The sequence below is a fragment of the Mustelus asterias genome, chromosome 22, assembly GCF_964213995.1.
Source record: "Mustelus asterias chromosome 22, sMusAst1.hap1.1, whole genome shotgun sequence".
Lineage (NCBI taxonomy): Eukaryota > Metazoa > Chordata > Chondrichthyes > Carcharhiniformes > Triakidae > Mustelus > Mustelus asterias.
Genome location: NC_135822.1, coordinates 70,406,256 through 70,420,038, shown reverse-complemented (window position 1 = coordinate 70,420,038; position 13,783 = coordinate 70,406,256). Strand labels below are relative to the sequence as shown.

Sequence of the window (13,783 nt, the reverse complement as noted above, 5' to 3'; positions counted from 1 at the left end):
CTTGATCAGCGTAAGTAAGTATTGAGACCCACTTCTGGGTGCGGTTTGTGGTTAGGTAGGAGAAGGTGGTTTACTGAACAGTGTGTGCTAAAATGTCAAGGAATCTGTACATCTACGTGTACAGCGATAAATATACAAACCAAGGATTGAAAAGATGCTGAATTGTATTGGTTGAAGGTGTATGCCAAACTGCAATGCTGTAGGTGTTTTAACTGTGATGTGGAGATGCCAGCGTTGGACTGGGGTAAACACAGTAAGAAGTCTCACAACACCAGGTTAAAGTCCAACAGGTTTATTCCAACAGGCCAAATGGCCTCTTTCTGCACTGTAGGGATTCTATGATTTATTTGGTAGCACAAGCCACTAGCTTTCGCAGTGCTGCCCCTTCATCAGGTGAGTGGGAGTCACACAATGCCACACTATTTGTAACCCCCACGACTTGCCTGGGCTTGCAAAATCTCACCAACTGTCCTGGCTGGAGACAATATACACCTCTTTAACCTGTGCTTAACCCTCTCTCCACTCACATTGTCTGTACCTTTAAGACTTGATTACCTGCAAAGACTCGCATTCCAACCATTATTTTGTAAATTGAGTTGGTGTCTTTATATGCCCTGTTTGTGAACAGAACTCCCACTTACCTGACTAAGGGGCAGCAAGCGCTCCGAAGGCTCGTGGCTTGTGCTACCAAATAAACCTGTTGGACTTTAACCTGGTGTTGTGAGGCTTCTTACTGTGTTTTAACTGGCATGTATTGGCTGCAAAATACTATCATGGAAACTGTTTTATTGAACCTGATCGGAACATCATAGTGAGACCCACTGTGTTTGTTCTCCTTGTGCACAAGCAATAAAGGCCTAGTTTTTTTGAGTACTCACCGTGCATCGCCTGGTTAATTCTCTACAGCATCTAGCACATCGAGGGGCTTGACTGGAAGAGTTACCTGATAAAACTTTAGTTCTGAGCTCCAAAAGGAAATCTTCGGAAGCCCGATTGAAGCTCATTCAAAGAGATAGGTGTGGAAGTTAAAATGTTCAGATTGAAGTTCCATAGTTTGGAAGTTAAGTTGTGAGGAAGTTAAAACGTTCAAATTAAAATTTAATGCCTTCCCCATAGAGCAGTGGAAAATGTTTATCATCTTGCAGACCTTCGAGAGGGGTCAGTGTTTGCTATGAACAGGCTAATCTTCATCTGCCTAAGCCCCATAACATTCGGCCTTCACCAGAGGGTGAGCAAGACCAGATTTTTCCACAACAAATACCAAAGGCAAGATATGGGGATATGCTATGCAAATGAAGGATTAGCAGCAGACAGTTTTTCATCGAATGGGAAAGGGCGAAAAGCCAGGATTTAATTGGCGAATAGATATGCAAATGGAGGATTAGAAAAATGTCTCGTTTCTGATTCGCTGTAATTGACTATAATTGCCAAGTTGTTTGTCTGTAACATCGGAAACACTTGCAGGACAGCTTTAAGCTGGTTTCTCCTTGTGCACAAGTCACTAAAGGCCTCGTATCGGATTATGCATGGTGTCTAGTGCTGTTTGAACTCAAATCGACTAAGAGTGCCTAGGGTTGCTGGTACCCAGGATCTCTGACATAGGTTTGAAGGAGGATCTTTGGGGGAGGTTTGGGGAAAGAATTCTGGAGTCGAGGATCGATGGTTGAATGAACCATTGAATGGACGCTGATCGTGGGGTCGATAATTAAAATAAAGCTACTCAAGAACTGAAGGTGGTCTGGGATGTGAGTGTTACCGGGATAAACACAATCATCGAGTGGCAGGAAAGGGAAACGTGTAATTATGACATTATCTCAGAAACAGCTTCAGGATTTGTGAAGATTTGGTTTCAAACACAGATTGAGATTTCCATTCAGAATGACCCCCCCATTTGACCAAGATTTAATTTCTCTTCATGGTCAACCTGATGTGTTGGAAATACCTCTCACATCCCAGAAAGTGATCTGATAATTCCCATCCAAAAATCCGTCAGTGACAGTCAGTACATCCGATACAATTCCCCTACCTGAATCCACACAGGAAAATATTCCCAAGGCGTGTGTACTGTCCACCCATTTTATTCGGAATCCCGTGTCGCTGGCAAGAAAAAGCAACAGTTAAGTCTCAGGAAGGATTGGCATTTCTGGTTGATCGTATCACAAACCGCCCCCCCCCGGGTGATCTGATGGCACAGTGGGAGGCGTCACCGCCTCTGAGGCAGAAGGTCTGGGTTTCAGTCCCACAGTAAGAAGTCTCACAACACCAGGTTAAAGTCCAACAGGTTTATTTGGAAGCAAATACCATAAGCTTTCGGAGCAATGCTCCTTCGTCAGATGGACGAAGGAGCATTGCTCCGAAAGCTTATGGTATTTGCTACCAAATAAACCTGTTGGACTTTAACCTGGTGTTGTGAGACTTCTTACTGTGCTCACCCCAGTCCAACGCCGGCATCTCCACATCATTCCAGTCCCACTCCAGGACTTGAAGGTAGGTGTGTTTAGAACATGGCCCAACAGATTGGTTATTAACCTGTACTTCCCTCCAAGCCACTGGTTGGGGCAATGAATTGTAGAGTCCCTACAGTGCAGAAGAGGAGGCCATTCGGCCCATCGAGCCTGCCCCGACAACAGTCCCAACCAGGCCCTATCCCCGTAACCCCATGCATTTACCCTAGCTTGACACTAAGGGGCAATCCAGCATGGCCAATCAACCTAACCCGCACATCTTTGGAGTGTGGGAGGAAACCGGAGCTCCCGCAGGAAACCCTCGCAGGCACGGGGAGAACATGCAGACTCCGCACAGACAGTGACCCCGAGGCTGGGAATCGAACCCGGGTCCCTGGCACTGTGAGGCAGCAGTGCTAACCACTGTGCCACCTGTGGAGTTGTGCCCCTTATGTTACAGCCTCAGGCTTCTGGCTAGCGACCTGTTCCAAGAAAACTATGATGTGGAGATGCCGGCGTTGGACTGGGGTAAACACAGTAAGAAGTTTAACAACACCAGGTTAAAGTCCAACAGGTTTATTTGGTAGCAAAAGCCACACAAGCTTTCGGAGCTGCAAGCCCCCCCACCTGAAGAAGGGGCTTGCAGCTCCGAAAGCTTGTGTGGCTTTTGCTACCAAATAAACCTGTTGGACTTTAACCTGGTGTTGTTAAACTTCTTACCAAGAAAACTAACCAGCTATGGAGAGCATCTGTATCCTCTGCCTCACATATCTCCAGAAAGTGCAGCATTCCGAGGAACATAGGACTGACATTCTCAGTAACCTGCTCAAGTCTCAGTGCAAGTTTGGAAAGCACTGATCTAAAGATACCTCTTTTTTAAAAATTCATTCATGGGACATGTTGAGCTTCGCATTAATCACATTTATAATTTCAGCTTAGCTCATAACAAGCGTAACATTTAGTTTTCAAGATGTGTTTAAGTAAGTGCGCTCACCTCCTGACTCCCTAAAGTCAAAGAACAAAGAACAATACAGCACAGGAACAGGCCCTTCGGCCCTCCAAGCCCGCGCCGCTCCCTGGTCCAAACTAGACCATTCTTTTGTATCCCTCCATTCCCACTCTGTTCATATGGCTGTCTAGATAAGTCTTAAACGTTCCCAGTGTGTCCGCCTCCACCACCTTGCCTGGCAGCGCATTCCAGGCCCCCACCACCCTCTGTGTAAAATATGTCCGTCTGATATCTGTGTTAAACCTCCCCCCCCTCACCTTGAACCTATGACCCTTCGTGAACGTCACCACCGACCTGGGGAAAAGCTTCCCACCGTTCACCCTATCTATGCCTTTCATAATTTTATACACCTCTATTAAGTCTCCCCTCATCCTCCGTCTTTCCAGGGAGAACAACCCCAGTTTACCCAATCTCTCCTCATAACTAAGCCCCTCCATACCAGGTAACATCCTGGTAAACCTCCTCTGTACTCTCTCCAAAGCCTCCACGTCCTGCTGGTAGTGTGGCGACCAGAACTGGACGCAGTATTCCAGATGCGGCCGAACCAACGTTCTATACATCTTCAACATCAGATCCCAACTTTTATACTCTATGCCCCGTCCTATAAAGTAAGAAGTTTAACAACACCAGGTTAAAGTCCAACAGGTTTATTTGGTAGCAAAAGCCACACAAGCTTTCGGAGCTCTTAGCCCCTTCTTCAGGTGAGTGGGAATTCTGTTCACAAACAGAGCTTATAAAGACACAGACTCAATTTACATGAATAATGGTTGGAATGCAAATACTTACAACTAATCAAGTCTTTAAGAGACGAAACAATGTGAGTGGAGAGAGCATCAAGACAGGCTAAAAGGATGTGTATTGTCTCCAGACAAGACAGCCAGTGAAACTCTGCAGGTCCACGCAACTGTGGGAGTTACAAATAGTGTGACATGAACCCAATATCCCGGTTGAGGCCGTCCTCGTGTGTACGGAACTTGGCTATCAGTTTCTGCTCAGCGACTCTGCGCTGTCATGTGTCGCGAAGGCCGCCTTGGAGAACGCTTACCCGAATATCAGAGGCCGAATGCCCATGACCGCTGAAGTGCTCCCCAACAGGAAGAGAACAGTCTTGCCTGGTGATTGTCGAGCGGTGTTCATTCATCCGTTGTCGCAGCGTCTGCATGGTTTCCCCAATGTACCATGCCTCAGGACATCCTTTCTTGCAGCGTTGCAAGAAAGGATGTCCCGAGGCGTGGTACATTGGGGAAACTATGCAGACGCTGCGACAACGGATGAATGAACACCGCTCGACAATCACCAGGCAAGACTGTTCTCTTCCTGTTGGGGAGCACTTCAGCGGTCACGGGCATTCGGCCTCTGATATTCTGGTAAGCGTTCTCCAAGGCGGCCTTCGCGACACACGACAGCGCAGAGTCGCTGAGCAGAAACTGATAGCCAAGTTCCGCACACACGAGGACGGCCTCAACCGGGATATTGGGTTCATGTCACACTATTTGTAACTCCCACAGTTGCGTGGACCTGCAGAGTTTCACTGGCTGTCTTGTCTGGAGACAATACACATCTTTTTAGCCTGTCTTGATGCTCTCTCCACTCACATTGTTTCGTCTCTTAAAGACTTGATTAGTTGTAAGTATTTGCATTCCAACCATTATTCATGTAAATTGAGCCTGTGTCTTTATAAGCTCTGTTTGTGAACAGAATTCCCACTCACCTGAAGAAGGGGCTTAGAGCTCCGAAAGCTTGTGTGGCTTTTGCTACCAAATAAACCTGTTGGACTTTAACCTGGTGTTGTTAAACTTCTTAGTGTGTTTACCCCAGTCCAACGCCGGCATCTCCACACCGTCCTATAAAGGCAAGCATGCCATATGCCTTCTTCACCACCTTCTCCACCTGTGACGTCACTTTCAAGGATCTGTGGACTTGCACACCCAGGTCCCTCTGCGTATCTACACCCTTTATGGTTCTGCCATTTATCGTATAGCTCCTCCCTACGTTATTTCTACCAAAATGCATCACTTCGCATTTATCAGGATTGAACTCCATCTGCCATTTCTTTGCCCAAATTTCCAGCCTATCTATATCCTTCTGTAGCTTCTGACAATGCTCCTCACTATCTGCAAGTCCTGCCAATTTTGTGTCGTCCGCAAACTTACTGATCACCCCAGTTACACCTTCTTCCAGATCATTTATATAAATCACAAACAGCAGAGGTCCCAATACAGAGCCCTGCGGAACACCACTAGTCACAGGCCTCCAGCCGGAAAAAGACCCTTCCACTACCATCCTCTGTCTTCTGTGACCAAGCCAGTTCTCCACCCATCTAGCCACCTCCCCCTTTATCCCAGGAGATCCAACCTTTTTCACCAGCCTACCATGAGGGACTTTGTCAAACGCTTTACTAAAGTCCATATAGACGACATCCACGGCCCTTCCCTCGTCAACCATTCTGGTCACTTCTTCAAAAAACTCCACCAGGTTAGTGAGGCAATACCTCCCTCTCACAAAACCATGCTGACAATCGTTAATGAGTTTATTCCTTTCTAAATGCGCATACATCCTATCTCTAAGAATCTTCTCCAACAACTTCCCCACCACGGACGTCAAGCTCACCAGCCTATAATTACCCGGGTTATCCTTCCTACCCTTCTTAAATAACGGGACCACATTAGCTATCCTCCAATCCTCTGGGACTTCACCTGCGTCCAGTGACGAGACAAAGATTTGCGTCAGAGGCCCAGCGATTTCATCTCTCGTCTCCCTGAGCAGCCGTGGATAGATTCCATCAGGCCCTGGGGATTTGTCAGTCTTTAAATTCTCTAACAAACCTAACACTTCCTCCTTTGTAATGGAGATTTTCTCCAACGGTTCAACACTCCCCTCCGAGACACTCCCAGTCAACACATCCCTCTCCTTTGTGAATACCGACGCAAAGTATTCATTTAGGATCTCCCCTACTTCTTTGGGCTCCAAGCATAATTCCCCACTTTTGTCCCTGAGAGGTCCGATTTTTTCCCTGACAACCCTTTTGTTCCTAACGTATGAATAAAATGCCTTGGGATTCTCCTTAATCCTGTCTGCCAAGAACATTTCGTGACCCCTTTTTGCTCTTCTAATTCCCCGTTTGAGTTCTTTCCTACTTTCTTTGTACTCCTCCAGAGCTCCCTCCGTTTTTAGCTGCCTGGACCTACCATACGCCTCTCTTTTCTTTTTGACCAGTCCCTCAATTTCCCTGGTTATCCACGGTTCTCAAATCCTACCCTTCCTATCCTTCTTTTTAACAGGCACATGCCTGTCCTGTCGCCCTAACAACTGTTCCTTAAAAGACTCCCACATGCCAGATGTGGATTTACCCTCAAACAGCCTCTCCCAATCAAGAGCTGCCAATTTCTGCCTAATCCCACTAAAGTTAGCCTTCCCCCAATCCAACACCTTACCCTTGGGACACCACTCATCCTTTTCCATCACTATCCTAAAGCTAACAGAATTGTGGTCACTATTTGCCACATGTTCCCCTACCGAAGCTTTGAAGACCTGACCGGGCTCATTCCCCAGTACGAGGTCCAGTATAGCCCCCTCTCTCGTCGGGCTATCTACATATTGTTCCAAAGAACCCTCCTGTACGCATTTTACAAATTCCTCCCCATTCAGAGTCCCTGCTCTCAGCGATTTCCAGTCTATACCAGGGAAATTGAAGTCTCCCACAACAACAACCCTATTTTTCCTGCACCTATCCAGTATCTCCTGACATATCCGTTCTTCCACTTCCCTTGGGCTGTTGGGGGGCCTGTAGTACACCCCCAACATAGTGACTGCGCCCTTCCTGTTTCTAAGCTCCACCCAGAGTGATTCGTTACACGACCCCTCTGAATTGTCCTCCCTCTGCACCGCTGTAATATGCTCTCCAACTAATACTGCTACTCCCCCACCTCTTTTGGCTCCTCCTCTGTCTCGCCTAAAACACTTGTACCCCGGAATATTCAGCTGCCAGTCCTGTCCCTCTTTCAACCAAGTCTCTGTCACCGCAACCACATCCAAATTCCTCGTGAGCATTAAGGCCCTAAGTTCATCTGTCTTACCTGCTACGCTCCTTGCATTGAAGTATAAGCACTCCAGACCTCCAGGCCCAGTGAGGTCATCCTCCCCCAGAGTGCTCTTCTTCTTTGCCAGCCTTGTCCCAGCCCCAAGCTCGTCCCCAGCCTCTACACTTGTAGACCTAATATTTTGATCCCCTCCCCCCTGCCATACTAGTTTAAACCCCCCCGAACTGCACTAGCAAAACTCCCAGCCAGGATATTCGTGCCCTTCCAACTTAGTTGTGACCCGTCCTTCTTGTACAGGTGCCATCCTCTCCTAAAAACTTCCCATTGATCTAGGAAAATTAAGCCCTCCCTCCTGGACCAGTCCTTTAGCCAAGCATTCAATTTTACTAACTCCCTATTCCTAGCCTCACTGGCCCTAGGTATTGGGAGCAGCCCAGAGATTGCCACCCTGGAGGCCCTACTTTTTAGCCTATTTCCCAACTCCCTGAATTGCTCTCGTAGGATCCCCCTGCTCTTCCTATCTACGTCATTTGCACCAATGTGTACAATGACATCCGTTTCTTTATCTTCCCCTTTTAATATGCCTCCTATCCGCTCGGAGACATCCATGACCCCAGCACCAGGTAGGCAGACTACCATCCTGGAGTCCCGTTCGCACCCACAGAATCGCCTGTCCGTGCCTCTAACCGACGCATCCCCCACCACTATTGCTCTCCTAACCCCTCTCTTTCCTTTCTGGGCCACAGAGCCTGACTCTGTGCCAGTGACCTGGTCACTGTGGCTTACCCCTGGAGAGTCATCCTCCTCCACACTATCCAAAACAATTATACTTGTTTTGGAGTGGGACAACCACAGGTGACCCCTCCTCTAATTGCTCACTCCCCTCCCCCTCACACCTGTCGCCGAGCCCTTCCTATTATGAGAGACAGCCACTGGAATACTCCCTGGTACTTTACCCTTCTGACCTTTACTCCTCCTAACTGTGACCCACGTGTCTTCCTCCCGATGCCCCGGTGTAACTAGTTGCCTATAACTCATGTCAATTATTCTCTCATTCTCCCTGACTAGACCAAGGTCAGCAATCTGCAGCTCCAGTTCCGTGACGCGGTCCCTCAGGAGCTGCAGTTCCACGCACCTGGCACAAATGTGAACCTCTGGGAGGCTAGGTGTTTCCAGGAACTCCCACATCCCACACTGGAAGCACTGAACTGGCCTATCGCTCATAGCTACCCTTATCCGATACAGGTTTGGATAAAAATAACTTACCTTGCCTCGCCCTTTCAGCCTAAGCCCTGTGAGCCAAAGCCCTTAAAGCTCACACTCTGCTTCCCACACACTCCACTGCCCGCTCCCGACGCTGCCCGCTGTATAGTGCGGCCGGCTTTTTATGCTCCAGTCGAACAAAGAGGTCGAAGCCCCCAGGTAACTGACTTTTATACTAAGAACTCAACCTACCAGAATCCCCTTCAGCTGACCTCAGTTCCTTTAATTTAAAACCTTGAAAAAAGCCCGCGAAACAAACAAGGAATACAATTAAATAAATAAATCAGTACTTTGCTTACCCTCAGCACTCCTGCTAAGAATCTCTCCCTCAGTCCTGCTCCAGTCGAACAAAGTCGATGCACCATCAAAGTCAGGAGTGTGATGGAACACTCTCCACTTGCCTGGATGGGTGCAGCTCCAACAACACTCAAGAAGCTCGACACCATCCAGGACAAAGCAGCCCCGCTTGATTGGCACCACATCTACAAACATTCACTCCCTCCACCACCGACACTCAGTAGCAGCAGTGTGTACAAGATGCATTGCAGCAATTCACCAAAGATCCTTAAACAGCACCTTCCAAACCCACAACCATTTCCATCTAGAAGGCCAAGGGCAGCAGATACATGGGAACACCACCACCTGCAAGTTCCCCTCCAAGCCACTCACCATCCTGACTTGGAAATATATCGGCTGTTCCTTCGCTGGGTCAAAATCCTGGAACTCCCTCCCCAACAGCACTGTGGGTGTACCTACATCACATGGAATGTAGCAGGTTCATGAAGACAGCTCACCACCACCTTTTCAAGGGGCAATTAAGGATGGGCAATAAATATGCAGGCAATACCCACAAGAATGAAAAAAAATGTCCACTAAATCAATTTTATAATTCCAATCTTAACACAAATGACATTAGTGTTCCTCTCCTGTGAGAAGGGGGAAGGAGAGGGAGAGAGACTTGTTCCAGTACAGAATAGGCCATGTTTTCATCTTCAACCACAATCTTGTGGTTTGCTAAGATCTGAAGGCCTCACTAAACCCACAGCTTGCAATCGTCCTGCCATGGAGCCATCCTGTCCTACACCGGCGGAAACAGGAGCTTCCAGGCAGAGGAGACTCGGTAGGAAATCTAGACACTTACTGGAAACTGGCAAAGGCCTCGTGTATGTCTTCCGTTTTCAGCTGGGCTGGGAAGTCATAGATTTCAATGATGTGTCCAAACTCCAGGTGAGCTGCTGGGTCCTCCCCTGCCAGATAGCTGGAGTAATCAGACTGAGGGTCTTCAATACTGATACTCATCTCCCCAAGGCAAGCGGAAAGCTGCAACCACCAGAGAGCAGGTTTAGACATCGCGACCAAGCGAAAAAAACACTTAAACAGCACTCACAGCAACACAGGATCTTTCATTCATTCACAGCAAGTAGGCATAGAATCCCCACAGTGCAGAAGGAGGCCTTTCAGCCCATCGAGTGTGCACCGACAACAATCCCACCCAGAGCCTATCCCCATAACCTCACATATTTGTGCCACCCGGGTCACTAAGGGTTAATTTAGCATGGCCAATGCACCTAACCCGCACGTCTTTGGGGCGTGGGAGGAAACCGGAGCACCTGGAGGAACCCACGCAGACACGGGGAGAGCGTGCAGACTCCGCACAGTGACCCAAGCCGGGAATTGAACCCAGGTCCCTGGAGCTGTGAGGCAGCAGTGCTGACCCACTGTGCCACCCATGGCATGGCCTTAAAGGCCAAGCAATTCACTTCATTTATCCATTCCAAAACACCAATCACAATTCAATGAACTCTGTTCAAAAGAAAATTGCGAGGAGCAGATTGTCGGGTATATCAATGGTTCTGTCCTTTGTGTTCTTTGCAAGTGTGCTGATGTGTCACAGAATCATACAGTGCAGAAGAGGCCCTTCCGCCCATCGAGTCTGCACTGACACGTGAGAAACACCTGACCTCTCACCTAATCCCATCTGCCAGCACTTGACCTATAGCCTTGAATGTTAGGCTATGCCAAGGGCTTATCCAGGTACTTTTTAAAGGATGCGAGGCAACCCGCCTCTGCCACCCTCCCAGGCAGCGCATTGGTGGCACAGCAGTTAGCATTCCTGCCTCACAGTGCCCGGGACCTGGGTTCAATTCTCAGCCTTGGCTCACTGTCTGCGCTGGGCCTGCACGTTCTCCCCATGACTGCGTGGGTTTCCTCCGGGTACTCCAGTTTCCTTCCACAGTCCAAAGGTTAGGTGCATTGGGCCATGCTAAATTCTCCCTCAGTGTACCCGAACAGGCGCCGGAGTGTGGCGACTGGGGGATTCTCACAGTAACTACATTGCAGTCTTCGTAGGATCCCGACAGTGCAGAAGGAGGCCATTCAGCCCATCGAGTCTGCACTGACAACAATCCCATCCAGGCCCTATCCCCATAACCCCATGCATTTACCCTAGCTAGCCCCCCTGACACTAAGGGGCAATTTAGCACGGCCAATCCACCGAACCCGCACATCTTTGGACTATGGGAGGAAACCGGAGCACCCGGAGGGAACCCACGCAGACACGGGGAGAGCGTGCAGACTCCGCACAGACAGTGACCCAAGCCGGGAATCGAACCCGGGTCCCTGGCGCTGTGGGGCAGCAGTGTTAACCACTCTGCCACCATGCCGCCCTGTTAATGTAAGCCTATGTGTGACACTAATGAATAAACTTTAAACTTTTCCAGACTGTCACCACCCTCCCTTTCCTCACAACCCTCCCTAAACCTCCTGCCCCTCACCTTGAACCTATATCCCCTCGTGAGTGACCCGTCAACTCAGGGGAACAGCTGCTCCTTATCCACTCTGTCCATGTCCCTCATAATCTTGTACACATCGATCAGGTCACCCCTCAGTCTTCTCTGCTCCAACCAAAACAACCCAAGCCTACCCAACCTCTCTTCATAACTTCAATGTTCCATTTCCCATTGTGCTTGCACATGAGGTATCTGTTAATACAACTCCAACCATTTTCTTACCTCTTTGAGTAAGTTTGTCGAGGCAGCTCCAGGAGTTTTTGTTTCAGTGTGTTCCGTGTCCACTCTGACCGCACCTTGTTCTGCTTCTGCTGTGTCTGCTCCAGTGTTTGTTATATTGTCAGGGCAGTGGCTCTCACTGTGCTCCTCGCTCACTCTGTGCTGACCCTCTGGGACGCTGGCCAGGTTCTCAGAGCCGCCCGTCAGCGACCGCTCCTCATTGAGGACAGCGTCGTTGTCCTCAGACCGAAGATGACTGTCCGCTCTTGGGCTGGTGCCGGGGGCTTCCGTTATCTTCGAGGTGTGCGGGGGTGACTGACGCCCATGATGTACGAGGTGGTCTCCAATCACACCCTCGGCAAGATCCACCAACGGTGTAACGTTTTCCGACAGATTTCCCTCGCCGTCCAATTGGGATGCATCCTGTGCTGCTCTCTTGTCAGTGGATGAGAATTGGGTCTCTTCCTCTGACTGTGGATCTCGCTGGGCCTCGGATTCCCGGGAACTTCCATCCAAAATATCATCAGCTGCTGAGTCTTCACTTGGCTGCTCCTTCTGGAAGTCACCTTCACACTCTGTTCTCTGCAGGTCGGAGATGTTGGGTTTCTTGTCTTCCTCAGTCCCAGTCGCTTTTCCTCTGGGAAGTGCAGAGAGTGGAGAGGTCTCTTGAGAAAGCTGCCCACTCTCCACTTGCTCCTTTTCCACGGGCAAGTCGATGCAATCGCTCCTCCCGTCTCCTGGCTCTCTTCTTCCATCCCTCATCCTGCTGCCGCTGTCCTCCGCTTCCCCTCGGGAATGGAACCTGGCGTCTCTCCTGTTCTTGCCACTGTTTTGACAGTGGGCCCTGGCAGTGTAGTAGGCTTTGTCGGGCCTGTTCCTGAACTTGCTGTTGCCAGGAGGCAGCTTTTGGTATCTTGAGGCCCCATCAGGAAACGGTCTAAACGCCTCCGTCTGCTTATCATTGCTGTTCGGGTCTGTCCGGTGACTTTGAGAATGATTACTGCTGCGATTCCCTTCCAGAGGCGGAGATAATCTGGAATTAAAAAACAGTCAGTTACAAACTATCAAGGCCTTTACTGGGCTCCAGTTCCACCTGACCTCCCTGGAATGATCTGTCAGTCTTGGCTGTGCTCGCGAAGGATGCTGGAGCAGAATCTGTCAGAGTCAGAGGTTTACAGCATGGAAACAGGCCCTTCGGCCCAACTTGTCCATGCCACCCCTTTTTTTAACCCCTAAGCTAGTTGTGGGGCGACCTGGTAGAAGTCTACAAGATTATGAGAGGCATGGACAGAGTGGATAGTCAGAAGCTTTTTCCCAGGGTGGAAGAGTCAATTACTAGGGGGCACAGGTTTATGGTCTAAAAGAGATGTACGAGGCAAGTTTTTTTTTTACACAGAGGATGGTGGGTGCCTGGAACTCGCTGTCGGGGCAGGTAGTGGAAGCAGATACGATAGTGAGTTTTAAGGGGCATCTGGACAAATACATGAATAGGATGGGAATGGAGGGATACGGTCCCTGGAAGGGTAGGGGGTTTTAGTTCAGTCGGGCAGCATGGTCAGTGCAGGCTTGGAGGGCCGAAGGGCCTGTTCCTGTGCTGTAATTTTCTTTGTTCTAGTCCCAATTGCCCACATTTGGCCCATATCCCTCTATACCCATCGTACCCATGTAACTGTCTAAATGCTTTTTAAAAGACAAAATTGTACCCTCCTCTACTACTACCTCTGGCAGCTTGTTCCAGACACTCATCACCCTCTGTGAGAAAAAATTGCCCCTCTGGACCCTTTTGTATCTCTCCCCTCTCACCTTAAACCTATGCCCTCTAGTTTTAGACTCCCCTACCTTTGGGAAAAGATATTGACTATCTCGCTGATCTGTGCCCCTCATTATTTTATAGACCTCTATAAGATCACCCCTCAGCCTTCGACGCTCCAGAGAAAAAAGTCCCAGTCTATCCAGCCTCTCCTTATAACTCAAACCATCAAGTCCCAGTAGCATCCTAGTAAATCTTTTCTGCACTCT

The 13,783-nt window shown here is 49.0% G+C and overlaps 2 protein-coding genes across 2 annotated transcripts in view; both read right to left on the bottom strand.

The window, feature by feature from the left end:
• The window catches only part of slc23a2 (solute carrier family 23 member 2), a 315,342-nt gene that overhangs the window by 11,190 nt on the left and 290,369 nt on the right, over positions 1 to 13,783 (bottom strand). The window lies entirely within an intron of this gene.
• The window catches only part of LOC144510173 (uncharacterized), a 28,286-nt gene that overhangs the window by 7,304 nt on the left and 7,199 nt on the right, over positions 1 to 13,783 (bottom strand). Inside the window, exons 4-6 of the mRNA XM_078239610.1 lie at positions 11,768 to 12,797; positions 9,898 to 10,076; positions 2,027 to 2,097 (exon numbers count right to left, since the gene is read on the bottom strand). Of these exons, the coding sequence (XP_078095736.1) occupies positions 2,027 to 2,097; positions 9,898 to 10,076; positions 11,768 to 12,526 (1,009 nt within the window). The 5' untranslated portion in view covers positions 12,527 to 12,797. The remainder of the gene's footprint in view (positions 1 to 2,026; positions 2,098 to 9,897; positions 10,077 to 11,767; positions 12,798 to 13,783) is intronic.